This window comes from Colletotrichum scovillei, assembly GCF_011075155.1.
Source record: "Colletotrichum scovillei strain TJNH1 chromosome Unknown Contig00001, whole genome shotgun sequence".
Classification (NCBI taxonomy): Eukaryota; Fungi; Ascomycota; class Sordariomycetes; order Glomerellales; family Glomerellaceae; genus Colletotrichum; species Colletotrichum scovillei.
Window position 1 is genome coordinate 3824412 of NW_023336259.1, and position 14175 is coordinate 3838586.

Genomic DNA, 14175 nt, shown 5'->3' on the forward strand with positions numbered 1-14175 from the left:
ATTGGATCAAACAAAGGCTAAATTACTTGAATACATATTGAATTCATCAAAAACGACTTATCCATCATGTAATAACACCCACAACCCACCAAAACCAAAAGAATTGCGTCGAGGGGGAATCGAACCCCCGGCTCCCCGACGCTGCTTGGATGGCAACGGAGAATTTTACCACTAAACCATCGACGCTAGATGATTGAGAATCGCTTGAAGCGACTCTGGTTGGGAACGAGGGCGAGGGAGAGGACTCTTGTTTGATTGTTGTGGAGGATGAGGGTTTTCGTGAGGATTTTTGAGGTGCGGGGCGCGGGGCAGGGTGAGATGCGTGGAGGGGCAGAGATGGGGTCGATGGTGGGGCTGAGAATTGGGACTGATGAGGAAGTGGAAGTTGTGGTATTGTGGTTGACAGCCTTCAGGTCTCGAAAATGTCCTTCGCTATTTGCTTCGGGAAGTTCTTGTGGTGGCTTGGTCCTGGGTTTGAGAAATTGTCAAGCGAGGTGGCTGTGGTGGGAGTAAGAGAGGCATTGAAATGAAGCTTTCCCGGGCCTACTTGCACGACTTCGATGCCTTTGAGACGTTCGAGTTTTCCGTACACAAGGCCTTTTGGCAAGTATGGCTGCAGCTTTTGGAAGGGGTAGGATGTAAGCGGCCAGAAAGTCCTGCTCGCAGCCTCTCTACAGCCATCTTAGATGCACAAAACCTTTTGGCGAGTCTCATGGTTGAAGAATTGCATATGTCTATGTTAGAAAACAACGCTGCCTCTGATTGAGGAATCTATGAGAGTCTCGGTGCCCCCTGATACGCTATCGCGATCCGCTATTGAATAGCTGCAATAGCGTTGCGAGATTGAGGTGAAGTATTGCCTCGATGATCCCATGTAGCAGGGTAGAAAATGCAAAGATGCCGCATCGCAAGTGGAAGCAGAACAGAAAGGCAAAAAGCAGAATCCCCGTGAAATCAAATCCCCCAAACTCAATCTCAAACCTCCCCTCCAGACGCCGATTCGTCAAGCCGGCTCCGACTTAATGCCATCTGGGAGCGTTGCCTTCTTCTCGTCCTCCGAAAGCATCGGCATCTCCTCGACGCCCTCGAGGGCCTCTCTCTTAATTACCACCTGACTCTCCTCCTCAACAGTATCATCAGCCTCATCAGCCGCGTTAGGCGCCGCTTCTTCGAAATCGTCGAGAGGAAACGCATCGGGAAGGCAGATGAAAACTTTGGCCCATTCAGACCGCCAAGTGGCAATGACGGTGGAAAGCGCCTGCTGAGTTATATTGCTCATCCTCGCCGAAGGATGCTTCTTGGTCTTCTTCGCGTAAAGACCCTTCGCGATGCGGTTCAGCTCAGCCTTGATGAGCGTACCACAGCCACGCTGGGAATGTTTCCAGAGATTTGAGACGTCTGCAGAGACTTTCTTGATGTCGGCTGTGAGGTCTTTCTCCAAGTCGTTGCGGACCGTCTCGAACATGGTGAAGCCAACATTGTCTGCGTGCTTGATTACGTCCTCTATCTGCTTCGCCATCAACCCTTGGCCTGCTTCAATGTTAGTCGCGATTCTTCTTCATGAGAATTGCATTGTCATATGACATACCAGTGTGCTTGATTGCCGCCTCGAAACCTGGCTTCATCATCAACGCCAAAGACCTCTGCACAGGATCTCTCTTCGCTCTCGATGATGCCTGGAACTGCGTGACGCGCTCACGCACATCTGCCACATACTTCTCGACGAGGTGATCCAGCTTGAAGGCGCTAGCCTTCACCAGCTCTCGGAACGAGACTGGGAGCGACTCGTTGTCGTAAAGATCCTTTAGCCATGCAGCAAGGGCTCTAAGACCCGCTCCTCGGATCTTCCCTTTCAAAATCGGGATTCGACGAGTGAACTCATAGGCCCATTGATCAAAATGGCCTTGCCAGAAAGCATGAGACCTGCTGAATTGTCAACATATATCACTCGGCGACATAGACATTGGGGAGAGTCTTACACGTCCTCAATCCAGAAGATAATAGACTTTGGCTGTCCGGTCTTTGCACGACGAATGAAAGGACCACCATTTCTCCTGACGCAAGCTCGGTAAGTAGACCAAAAGGTCTTCTCGTGTCGTGAAGATGCAGCAACATTTGCTCTGGGGTTCTTCTTTTCCCACCCCTTCACTGCTCGATTAAACAGGTCAACGGCTCGCTCGAGCTCTGGCTGATCTTTTGCTTTAGATTGTCTAGCAAGATGAGTCCTCTTCAAAGAGAGTTTCCGTAATGGCTGCATGGCTGCGAGGTATTTCTGAATTGAGACGCGGACTCTGGAATTGATAGACTTCGCATTTAAATGATTAGCACCGGAATGAAACTCAGACTCAGACATTTATGAACTTACCTCGTTCAGATGATTGCAGAGAATGACCATGTTCCTCTCCAATTCGGTCTTCTGATCGCTAGAGAGTCTTGGATACGCTGCATGATGGTCATTTTGGTTCCATCCATCCACAGCATCAAAGAGGACCTGAATATGGTTAATGTCTCCATCTACCCACTCTTCCCGGTACGGGAGAGAAACTTGATGTAGCCAGTCTTCCAAGTCTGGGATGCCAGTAGAGTCTCGGTCGGGGAATCCATCCGAGTGACTTGTCTTGTCTCTCAACCTCAAAGCCTGAAAAGCTCTGCTGCTGACAGGGAAGACTGAAGGCAGAGTATCAGCTGACGCTGACGCGCGCGACTTCTTGTTCTTGTTTCTGGTGGATAAGAGGTTATCCGTCACCCTTTGCTTCAATATCTTATTTCGCTCCACGATACACTTCTGCCTGCGAAGCGACTTGAGTGTTCCCGTGCTGAGATGGGACAGATCAAAGTCTGGTCCATCACCGTCCATTCTTTGTCTCACGGCGCTTCGACCCTGTACGTCGTCAGCGCGAGGACGCTTCTCACCTGTTGAGCAACTCATATCCACGGCATTGCCATAGATGGTATCGTCTCCGCTTTCTGCTTCTTCATCATCGTCATCTCCACCGCGTCTGTTGATCTCGTCGCAGATTGCAAGTATTTCCGGGGTAGGAAACTCGCTCTCCGCGGCCAAGTCGTCAATGTCATCTGTCTTGGTTATGGCAACGCAAAGAGAATCACCCTTGAGCATGTTATCCATATCCAAGAACATAGTCTCTCGCTCCGAGAGGACAAGGTCAGCCGCTGCTCTGTTGTCAGCGGCCCTCGTTGCGGGTGTCACAACGATCCTCTTCTCAAGACGGTAGAGATAACTGCGTGCAATTTGGGCGCGAGACTCAAGAGCATCCATTACGCCTGGCAGATCAACGAGTTTGATGCCGTGCCGGAGTATACCGGCCTTCAAGAATATCTCGACTTGTTCCACCAGAGGCCAATACCTCGTGGGCGATGCTACGTCTTTCGAGCTGGAGACGTAGGGCTTCAGCATGGCCAAGAATTCTTTCTTCCTGGCGGCTTTGACGAGCTTGAAAGTGCTCGTCGCCCGATCGCCTCGTCCGCTCCTGAAAATTTCAGCAAAGGCAGACGAATTCGCAATGATCTGTGCTGGAGATGACTTTCTGATTGCCTCTAGACTGAGCCTCGACCAGTTGGCGACATTTCTCATCTGCCGTTGTGCTTGAGCACGTCGTTCTTCGTGTTCTTGATCTGGATGCTCTCCTTGGGTTTGGCTGGTCTCCTCTAGGTCGCTCAACTCGTACTTGAGTGCATCCAGTTCTGCTTCGACTGTCTCGTAAGACTTGAATGTGATATGAGCACGGAAGTTGTTGCCATTGGAGACGTCATCATTCCACCCGAAAATGCAGACAGCTGCCGTGCAGGCTTCTGAGCTGCTGGTTGGCACGATGTTGCACCCGAGAAGTGCGTTGATGAGGGAGCTCTTCCCCAGACCAGTTTCACCTATGACACCGACAAGAATCTCTCGGGACTTCGGTGCCTCGTGCAGGAGATCTGATAATATGTAAGCAAAACCTGAAGAGACATGAATCTTGATCAAGCCCGGAATACTCACTCAAACTAGCAACCCACTCTTGCAGACCTTGTTGGGACCTTCCAATCGCATCTGCATGAAGGGCAGGCTTGGCGATTTCCAACTGTGATAGACCCAGCGCCCTAGCCTCTTCTTTCTTCGCGACTCTCGGACCAATGTCGGAAAGAACTGTCCTCTGTATATTTGCCATGATGAGAAAGATACCTTGGTTAGGAGGAGGCTGCATGAGTGTAGGAAGGGAGTCTCATAGGACTGGCACTGCGCGAGTGACGTTGTAGCTGGATAGAAAGGAGATCGAAATGAATTTGATAGCCTGGTATGATTAGACTTGTCTCGGGATAGATAGATGAATGAAGTGAATGAAGTGAATGAGGCTGATAGTTGGCAGTAAATCTGCGGAAGTATGAGAATGTGGAAGTGTGGAAACGTGGAAGTGTGGAAGTGAGAGAGTTGAAGCATGGAAAGCCAGGAAAAGATAGGTTTATATATGAGTGAGGACGGAGGCCCAGACGGAAGTGAGAGCAGGAAGGACCGACTTCCAAAGGCAGGTGCTCAAAATTCGGATTGGTTGAGAAGGAGCCCGCCAGAATTGAGAGAGCTGTGGATGTAAAGTAAAAGATGAAGAGTCTAAGAGAGAAAAGTAGGCTATAAGGAAGCCGTGGAGTTTTGCGGTGATGATGAATCCTGCAGGAGGGAAAAATCATGTAGCACTTCACGAAGCAGAAATCTGAGACTACAACCTCATGAGTGATTGAAGTCAGCGGCAATGAGGATTGCTCCTGTGTCAGGCTGACTTGATATAAGAGTACTCTCAAAGTCACTCATTCCAAGGGACACGCTTGAAGGACTCTCGATACGGTCTTATTATCACCTTACTGATGAATGTGTTTGATTATAATGCTGATTGGGGTATTTCCTATCCTTGGAGACGTTACCAAAGCGTCTTCCTTCTTGGGTATATGGCTCTTCTCCAGTTCCTCAACTCTCATCGCGCCTTCTTACATGGGGAGGGCGTATCCCTTCCCTAGATTCTGATATGACCATTCGCTCCTTCCTTCTTTACACCCGGTAATGCTTTGCCCGGCTGGGAGAGAAAATTGCTCTATGTAAGTCTACCAGCGTGACTTGACTATTTTCACCTTTGGCTTCTTGACTCCTGCCTTGGGTTTCGATGTGCCTTTGGCATCGGCCTTGGGTGTATCTCGGCTGTCGTAGCGGCACGCTGAGGCTTAGATCCGCCTTCAACTTTGGCTGAAGGTGAAGTCAAACCGGGTTTGTTGACGACCTTGGCGGGGGATACCGACTTAACGGCAGGATTGCCCCAAGAGCCAGATCCAGAACCGACCTTGGGTGTCGCCATGAGCTGGGCAGTGAAGTCGGCTGCAGTCATGGGCGCGGCTGCATCTTTGGCTGAGCGCTTCGGTGCGGCTTCCACTTTGGCTTTGATCGTAGGCCGTTTAGGGGCTTCAGCCTTCCTGTCGACCTTGATCGTAGATATGGGCTTGATGGCGGCGCTGCCCCAAGCACTGGGCGAAGACGCGGCTCGTGGTGTCGCCATGAGCTGGGCGGCGAAGTCGGCCGAGGTCATGGGCGCCACTGTACCCCTCGGCATACTTGTACTGCTGCTCCCAAACCCTACTTCGCGCTCTGCCCCGGCCTCTGGCGTCTTATCCCTGGGTTCATCAAAGCCTCGCATCTCCCGCTCGATCCTCTCCTGTGTAATTCTCGCCCGCTCAGCCTGGGCCCGTATATACCCCTCCCTCGCCTCCTCCTCCAACCTGAATTGCTCCTGAACAAGCTCCTCCTGTCGCTTCTCCTCCCTCCTCTTCCTATCGAGCCTGCGCTGCTCCGCAGATACCTCGGCGACCTTTTCTGCGGTGGGATACTCGGCCACGTACGCCTGCAGCTTCCACAGGTACAGCTGCAGCGGGATCGACCGCTTCTTCTTGACGACGAAGAGCGAGTGCTCGCGGAACACGGGCATCTCCCGCAGCTTCGCGAGGTACTTTGGCCCCATGAGCCGCCCGATGTCGTAGACGGGCAGGCTCTTTTCGTACTTTGCGTCCGGGACGTCGTAGGTCGCAAACGGCTTCACCTTCCCCTCCTTCATCCACTCATCCCAGCGACTCTCCCCCGCGGGGATGCGATTCGCGTCATACCACAGCAAACAGCTCCGCTTCTGCGCGTCGTGGACGTCTTCCCACGTCTCGAGGGGCTGGATGCACGAGCTGTGCCCTTCGTCCGCCTCGACGTGCTCTGTGATGTACTTCATGATGTTCTTGCGCAGGTTCTCGAGGACGAAGTCGCCCATGTCCTCGCGCCAGACGAGGCGTTTGGGGATATCCGAGTTCATGACCTTGGGGTTCCTGCCGAGGAGCGTGCGCCAGCCGTCGCCGAAGGGGGTTTTGCCGCGTTTGCCTGCCATGGAGTCGATGACGGGTTTGCGGGAGACGACGTAGGCGGAGGGGGATTTGAGGAGGAGCTGGTCTGTTTCTTTTTGTTTTACGAGGGGGTCCTCGGGGAGTTGTTTCCGGGGGGCGGTATGATTTGATACGACTTTGGAGCTGCTCTTTTCCTTTTTGTCGTTCTTGTCGGATCCGATTACGTTTTTGAAATGCTGCTCAAAGTCGTTTACTGCAGTGTCAAGGGTTTGGGTCTCTTTTTTGGTCTGCATTTTGGATTCGACCTTCTCCTCTTCAGGTTTGGTGGATCCGGTCGTCTCTTCGAAACACTTGTTGGACTTGTCCTCTGCATTGTCGGCCTTCTTAGATCCATCCTCCCCTTCGAAAGCTTTCCTGGGTTCGTCATTAACTTCATCGAGCTCTTTAGAGTCGTTCTTCCCCGGTTTAATAGCACCATTTCCCACATCGTCAAGCTTTTCTGACCGATTCTCCAGATCATCAAGCTGTCTAAGCTTCTCTTCCATAGCATCTTTATGTGTCCACGATACTTCAACATCGCCTGGTATAAACCAGTGCCCCTGGGTGTCCGGATTCGTAACGGCCTTGAAGTTTTGAAGAAAGTATTTCGGCAGAGACGTCCCCGTGACAGGACAGAATCGAACAGGCGTGGCGAGAGCATGAACTACAAGAGAGCGTCACATCAGCATTCCGCTCCCCAGCATCTTCGTACAAATAGGTGGCGGTGTCCCGCTACTGACCGTACGGGTTCTGTTCCAACTTGACGCGGAACCTGCCCCCGTTGGGCAACTTGTTCATGACAATGAGCCGTGGGCTCTGCGTCTTCTTGTCTTTGCCCATCCTAATCTTATACTTGTGTTTCCTCGGTATCGCCCCAGACGAAGACAAAGAATAATCCCGGACCTTGTCGCTCTTGGATTTCGGTCTGGGCTTGGGCGTCCTGTACCTCGTGCGTACATCCATCCACACGGGGTCCATGACGGGCGAGATGGGCAGGTCGCCCGCGGCCGTCCTGACTTTCTTGTTCTCCTTGTCGATCCGCACCTCTTTTGCGATTTCGTCGTGGCCCAGGACCTCTTGGATCCTCTTGGTGAAGTGCGCCTGTCTTTCCTCTGCCCTGCGCTTCGGCGCATCTCGTATCACTTCCGCTTTTGCCTCTTTTTTGGATATTGGCGGTATTGGCGGTGCCCTACCCGCTGCCTTGGCTTCTCTTTCTCTTATGTACTTCTTGGACAGGAAAACGGGCCCCGGTCTGGCGGACGGGGTTGTGCCATAGCTTCTGGCTGAAGTTTGGGGCACTCGTCGAATGCCTGGGAATGGCTTCATCGCGGTCGAGGGGGGGACCCCCGAAGGAGGGAGCGATAGTCGCAAAGTGTCGCCAGTGTGTTCGACTGGTCTCGCCCGGCTCGAAAGGTGAGAAATCCCTGGCTGCAATGGGTGCGCAATAGAATGGACGTTGGGAAAACCGCCCGGAGATTGCAAGATTCGGAAGGGATCCCGCGGAGTGGCGGCCCAGCTCAGGAATACGGCGCAGACGAAAAAAGAGCTTTACGCGCCTCGGGGCAATTTTTAGACGAGGACGCGTGGGGGAAGCTCGGAGCTCGGGGGGCGCGCACAGGGGGCCAACCGGCTTTCCCAGCGGACGTCACACCTCTCCCACCAGCGCTTGTTGCCGTCGATTGCCGCTTTTTCGCATTCTTCTGACTTGAACACTGCAACACCACACACGCGACCTCCGCCATGAACTGTCAAAAGACATTATTCCGAGCCCTGAGGGCCGTCCCGCGGCGGCAGCACGTCAGGGCCTTTTCAAACTTCCCATTGTCGGGCTTCCCTCCCGTCGCAGGAGCCGGTAGCAGTAGCCCACCTGTTGGGAACATCCCTCTGCCGTACATCACCGAGGTTTCGGTTCGTCTACCCATGGCCATTTGAACATACTAGGGTCGCGAAAGCTAATTGATCAGTCGAATGGTTGGAGGACATGTTAGTACACCGCGACTGCTTCTGCAACTGGGCGTTTCCCCCTCGCTGACCACGCAGGTAGACGACATCTTCTCCAAGCTGCTTCAGGTACGATCCTAGATTCAATTTGACTTGTCGCGCGCATCAAGCTAAGAGACACGTAGGAACGAATTGTCTGCCTCAATGGCGCGATCGACGATACCGTCTCCGCATCGATAGTAGCACAGCTCCTGTGGCTCGAGTCCGATAGCCCCGACAAGGCGATTACAATGTACATCAACTCCCCAGGAGGCTCAGTATCATCAGGTTCGACAGACACCCCAATGCGCAGTCAGAGATACAGGGGAAAGAATAGAATGCTGACGAAGAGATCAAGGTCTGGCCATCTACGACACAATGACATACATCAAATCACCAGTATCAACAGTCTGCCTCGGCGCGGCCTCCTCCATGGCAGCGCTGCTCCTGACGGGAGGCGAGGCCGGCAAGAGATACGCCTTGCCGCATAGCTCCGTCATGATCCACCAGCCGTTGGGCGGAACGCAGGGCCAGGCGTCGGACATTCTCATCTACGCGAACCAGATCCAGCGCATCCGGAAGCAGATTAACGAGATTATGAAGCGCCACATCAACAAGTCGTTTGGGCACGACAAGTACAGCTTGGAGGAGATCCACGACCTGATGGAGCGCGATAACTACCTATCGGCGGAGGAGGCCAAGAGCATGGGTGTCATTGACGAGATTTTGACGCGGAGGGAGGAGAAGGATCTCAAGGAGAAGGATTCGACTGAGGAGCATAAGACGAAACCCTAAGTCTTTGAGGATTGTGGTTAATTGGGATCCAGAAGTGTTGATTTGTACCATCATGTCTACTCGGTCTCCGTAGTGAAGCGCCCTTAGTGTAAGGTAAGGTAATGGAGCTGAGCTGCGATTGTAGGAGAGGATTATGGAGGCAGCACGCGCGTTGCCGGGTAGCCGTGACCCACTTCCGGCGGGATCGGTGTAGAAAAGCGGGGCTCGTCCGGGACCGGAAGCATTCCGGGCTTATCGGAAATAAGCATGAGGTAATCGGATGAGGTAAAGCTGGGATCGATGCCATCACACCTTGATGCTTCTCAGACCTTGGAATACATTCATCAGCAAAGAATATAGACTCTGCGAAAGTTCAATTCATCGTTCAATGCACCGAGATATCCTGCACTTAAGCTCTGGCGGTGGTGTGGTTACAGTCGCACACCGTGGCTGACCTTGCTGACCTTGCACCCGACGCCGGTGGCTCACCTCGAGCTGTGCAGCAAAACGCAGCCAAAAGGCACCAAACCTGGGGGGAACGGACCGTCGGAACTACAGCTGCGACCAATTAGCGACGAGGTATTTCAATGCGGGGAGCATTCGGCGGGGAGCTCCAGAAATTTTAGGAGCCGACATCGCCCCAAATTGTTCTTCCCCCCCTGTGGTTTTGGCTCTGGCTCTGGCTGCTAGCGGCTGCTCCAAAAAAACCATCAACGTCTCTTTGCTCGCCGTGTGTCCCTGTGACTGTCCCTGTGATCTCGGGTCTTTCTTCCACCGCACCTCTTTTTTCCTTTTCTTCGTGACTCACCTGGCATCAATTTAAAAGAGGAAAAAGAATCGAGGAAACAGATTCGAAAAAGGAGATCAATTGGGAACTCAATTGAACATCACTCTCTTATACACGCCTCATCTTTCCCTTTCCCTTCACCCCCCCTTCCGCTGCGTCGTCTCCTGGGGCTTGCCCGGTGATACCCTCGACGAAATGCTCTCCCGGTCCATCGCCCGCCAGTCACAAGCTCTCAGAGCTGCGACAAGGCGTCCTACCTTTGCCAGCCATGCGTAAGAACCCCCCCCAATGGACCATCAATGGCAACTAGCTAACCTCAGTACCTCTACAGACGCCTCCTCTCCTCCACCGCGCCCCGACGCGCCGACGAGAAGCTGAACAAGGTCTCGGCCAACATCACCCAGCCCAAATCCCAGGGCGCCTCCCAGGCCATGCTGTACGCCACCGGCCTGTCCGAGGACGACATGAACAAGGCCCAGGTCGGCATCTCGTCCGTCTGGTACGAGGGCAACCCCTGCAACATGCACCTGCTCGACCTCTCCAACCTCGTCCGCAAGTCCGTCAAGGACGCCGGCCTCATCCCCTACCAGTTCAACACCATCGGTGTCTCGGACGGCATCTCCATGGGCACAAAAGGCATGCGCTACTCCCTCCAGTCCCGCGAGATCATCGCCGACTCCATCGAGACCGTCATGAACGGCCAGTGGTACGACGGAAACATCTCCCTGCCCGGCTGTGACAAGAACATGCCCGGCGTCGCCATCGCCATGGGCCGCGTCAACCGCCCCAGCATCATGGTCTACGGCGGCACCATCAAGCCCGGCTGCAGCAAGAGCGGCGAGTCCATTGATATCGTCTCCGCTTTCCAGGCCTACGGCCAGTACATCACCGGCGAGATCACCGAGGAGGAACGCTTCGACATCATCCGCAACGCCTGCCCCGGCTCCGGCGCCTGCGGAGGAATGTACACTGCCAACACGATGGCCACCGCCATCGAGACGCTCGGCCTGACGATGCCGCACAGCTCCAGCAGCCCCGCCGAGGATCCCGCCAAGAAGGCGGAGTGCGAGAACATTGGCTCCGCCATCAAGAACCTCCTCAAGGAGGACATCCGCCCGCGCGACATCATGACCCGCCAGGCTTTCGAGAACGCCATGGTCGTCGTCAACATCCTCGGAGGCAGCACCAACGCCGTCCTCCACCTGCTCGCCATCGCCGACTCCGTCGGCATTAAGCTCACCGTCGACGACTTCCAGGCCGTCTCGGACCGCACGCCCTTCCTGGCCGATCTGAAGCCTTCCGGAAAGTACGTCATGGCCGATATGCACCGCATCGGCGGCACCCCCGGTCTGCTCAAGTTCCTCTTGAAGGAGGGCTTGATTGACGGCTCCGGCATCACCGTCACCGGTAAGACGATGAAGGAGAACGTCGCCAGCACGCCCGACTTCCCCGACGACCAGCCCATCATCCGCCCCTTCAGCAACCCCATCAAGCCGACGGGCCACATCCAGATCCTCCGCGGCCAGCTCGCGCCCGGCGGCTCCGTGGGCAAGATCACCGGCAAGGAGGGCCTCGTCTTCACCGGCAAGGCGCGCGTCTTCGACGAGGAGGACGGCTTCATCGCCGCCCTGGAGCGCGGCGAGATCAAGCAGGGCGAGAAGACGGTCGTCATCATCCGCTACGAGGGCCCCAAGGGCGGTCCCGGCATGCCCGAGATGCTGAAGCCCAGCTCCGCCATCATGGGCGCCGGGCTGGGCAAGGACGTGGCGCTGCTGACGGACGGACGGTTCTCTGGCGGCTCGCACGGGTTCCTGATTGGGCATATCGTGCCGGAGGCGATGGAGGGCGGTCCGATCGGGTTGGTGCAGGACGGGGACGAGATTACGATTGACGCGGAGAAGAGGGTGATCGATACGAATGTGTCGGATGAGGTGATGGCGGAGCGCAGGGCCAAGTGGACGGCGCCGCCGCCCAAGTATACCAAGGGTACGCTGAAGAAGTACTCTGCTCTTGTGAGCGATGCTAGCTCCGGATGTGTCACGGACGGCAAGATCTAAGGCCTTTCGGTGTCTCCGGGGTTGAGGAGGATGGAAAAGGGGGGGGAAAAGGGGGATTCCCCTTTTTTTGGTCAATTTTCTTTTTGGCGGAATTCAAAAAGGGAGCGGCGGGGTTTGTTTCCTCATTTTTTCTTGCTAGAGGTTCCTTCTACACTTGTTATACCATCTTCTTGTACGGCTTCGGAAAAGGTAGTCCCCCAAAATCGGAGTTTTGTTTCACGTTGGTCTACGTCTTCCATAATGAAAGAAGTAGATTTGATAACACGTGTGTTGATATGGAACAAAAGGAGGCAAGAGATTGTTGAACGTGAATGTCAATACTCGTGGTATACGTAAAACACACTACAAAACGTCCACACCTGGATTACATTTACACGTGTACATGACGGCTCCCGTTAACGGAAGCTCGCCTGTACTGCTTTTTTCGTTCTTCCCTTGCTTCTTGCCCCTCCGAACGATTCCTGGAAAGCATTGGCACGAGAAGCGCCTCCGAAGCTCCTAGCTATGCAATAACACATATACCTCGCGGGCAAAACGAACAACGTAAAAAGTACGACGGCCGCCAACTTGCCAAACTACCGTTCGATTCCCCTTCTGCGCTTTTATTGGGTAGTAGTCGGAGGCTTCGGGGTCGCTTGCTCACTTGCGCCCGTTCCACGCCTCGATAAAGGCGGATTTATCCCGCAACGTCAACCCGACGCGCTTATTCCGACACAGTCTGGCCAGCGCCTCCCCGACTTTATCCAGCACGCGTTGTTCCTCGATCGAGAGCGCCGGCGCATCGCCGCCTCCGGCCCCAATCCGTCGTTGCGCGGTGTTCTCCCCAGAAGCAGCGGAGGACGAGACGCCGTTGGTCCGGGCGGCGGAGGAGTTGAGGATGCTCTCGGCGACGCGGACGCGGATGCAGGTCGTCGGGCGGGAGAGCAGGTCCCAGAGGAACTTGGTCCAGCGGCCCGGGATCGGGGTGGTTACGTCGGCGGGGGTGTAGCGGATGCTGACGGGGAAGATGTGGACTTCCGGGCTGACGGCGAGGAGGGAGGGCGTGAAGGGGAGGACGCCCTTGCCGTTGGTGGTGCCTCCTTCGGGGAAGACGGCGACGACGCGGTCCGGGTAGCGGGCGACGAGGGCGGCGAGGTCGGTGAGCTTTCGGGTTGCTGGCGGTGGCGCGAAGCGGACGGGGGAGAGGGCGTAGAAGACGGCGCGGAGGAGGGAGATTTGCTCTACCGATCTGGTGTTTGGGTAGGATATGGTGAAGATCGGGTCAAAGATGGCGGCGAGGTAGACGGCGTCGATGGGGGACGTGAAGTTTGCGGCGATGACGGACCCGGGGTGGGGGAAGCGCTGCGGGGGTTGGTCGGCGAGAGTGCCGCGGCGGACGCCGTCGAGCTGGAGGTCGACCCACCAGATGCCGGGGATGCCCATCATGCCCCAGAGGAGGACTTTGCGGACGGCGACTGGGAGGAAGGGGCATAGGTGCTGGAGGAAGAGGAAGTAGGTTGCCGCGTAGGTTAGGAAGAGGGGGAGGCGGATGAAGAAGAGGAAGGTGTGGAAGATTGAGGAGAGGGGGGAGAGGGCTGTCTTGACGGGGATGAAGGGCGAGATGCCCGATCCTGTTGGGTGTTAGTCTGTGGAATAGTGAAGGTATCGTGATGAGTGGGTTGTCTTTACCTTTGTCGCGGAACTGGCTGAACTTCTCCATTGTGGGAGATGTCGTGAGAGGTGTGACGGTGGGATGAAATGGTCGTATAAGTCCAAGCTGACGGGGAGGGCGGAGGGGCAAGGTAGAGGCGGAATAATCACCGCGACATGAGGCTCCGGATCGCAACGGTCGTGGTGTTTTTGTTTAGATGGACCTTGGCGTATCTAGGGCGGATCGACGCAAGGACGTTGAGAAGAACAGACAGACCAGAGAGGAGGGGAAAGCTGGAGAATGGAAAATAGAGTGAGACTCGGCAATGGCTGCTCTCGTGTCACGCAACTCTGTAGTCGCCGTGGTTCTCCCAGCACCGAGTTTCCTGGTCCGTTGGGAAAGGAGCAGCGAGACAACGAAATCTCAGATGCGACGTGAGCTGGCGAATGAGCTTCCCAACGTCATGGTGCGGCGGACGGCCAGCAGTGACATGTGAAATTTAAAGAATAAAAAGAAATAAAATAAAAAAGAACGAACCACCACGTTGCGTT

At 54.9% G+C, this 14175-nt stretch overlaps 5 protein-coding genes across 5 annotated transcripts; 2 read left to right on the forward strand and 3 right to left on the reverse strand.

The window, feature by feature from the left end:
* Window positions 1-1003: 1003 nt before the first annotated feature.
* On the reverse strand, window positions 1004-4166 carry HER10_EVM0001918 (uncharacterized protein; the record flags this gene model as incomplete). The annotated part of the gene is made up of 5 exons (XM_035471650.1): window positions 1004-1530; window positions 1589-1923; window positions 1980-2272; window positions 2366-3936; window positions 3998-4166. The coding sequence occupies 5 exons, from the start codon at window positions 4164-4166 to the stop codon at window positions 1004-1006; spliced, it is 2895 nt and encodes a 964-aa protein (XP_035338027.1).
* Window positions 4167-4875: 709 nt separating this feature from the next.
* On the reverse strand, window positions 4876-7909 carry HER10_EVM0010636 (uncharacterized protein). The gene is made up of 2 exons (XM_035480089.1): window positions 7137-7909; window positions 4876-7060 (listed from the first exon to the last, which is right to left on the reverse strand). Exons 1-2 carry the CDS (start codon window positions 7720-7722, stop codon window positions 5112-5114), a joined length of 2535 nt encoding a protein of 844 aa, XP_035338853.1. The 5' UTR covers window positions 7723-7909; the 3' UTR covers window positions 4876-5111.
* Window positions 7910-8096: 187 nt separating this feature from the next.
* Window positions 8097-9499, forward strand: HER10_EVM0012892 (ATP-dependent Clp protease proteolytic subunit). Its single transcript, XM_035482271.1, has 5 exons — window positions 8097-8304; window positions 8361-8379; window positions 8441-8466; window positions 8523-8664; window positions 8735-9499. Exons 1-5 carry the CDS (start codon window positions 8137-8139, stop codon window positions 9169-9171), a joined length of 792 nt encoding a protein of 263 aa, XP_035339052.1. The 5' UTR covers window positions 8097-8136; the 3' UTR covers window positions 9172-9499.
* A 383-nt stretch (window positions 9500-9882) lies between these two features.
* On the forward strand, window positions 9883-11994 carry HER10_EVM0009414 (dihydroxy-acid dehydratase; the record flags this gene model as incomplete). Its single annotated transcript, XM_035478902.1, has 2 exons — window positions 9883-10209; window positions 10269-11994. Exons 1-2 carry the CDS (start codon window positions 10133-10135, stop codon window positions 11992-11994), a joined length of 1803 nt encoding a protein of 600 aa, XP_035338740.1. The 5' UTR covers window positions 9883-10132.
* A 300-nt stretch (window positions 11995-12294) lies between these two features.
* HER10_EVM0009910 (acyltransferase) lies at window positions 12295-14161 on the reverse strand. The gene is made up of 2 exons (XM_035479381.1): window positions 13663-14161; window positions 12295-13604 (listed from the first exon to the last, which is right to left on the reverse strand). The coding sequence occupies exons 1-2, from the start codon at window positions 13691-13693 to the stop codon at window positions 12634-12636; spliced, it is 1002 nt and encodes a 333-aa protein (XP_035338783.1). The 5' UTR covers window positions 13694-14161; the 3' UTR covers window positions 12295-12633.
* Window positions 14162-14175: the final 14 nt, after the last annotated feature.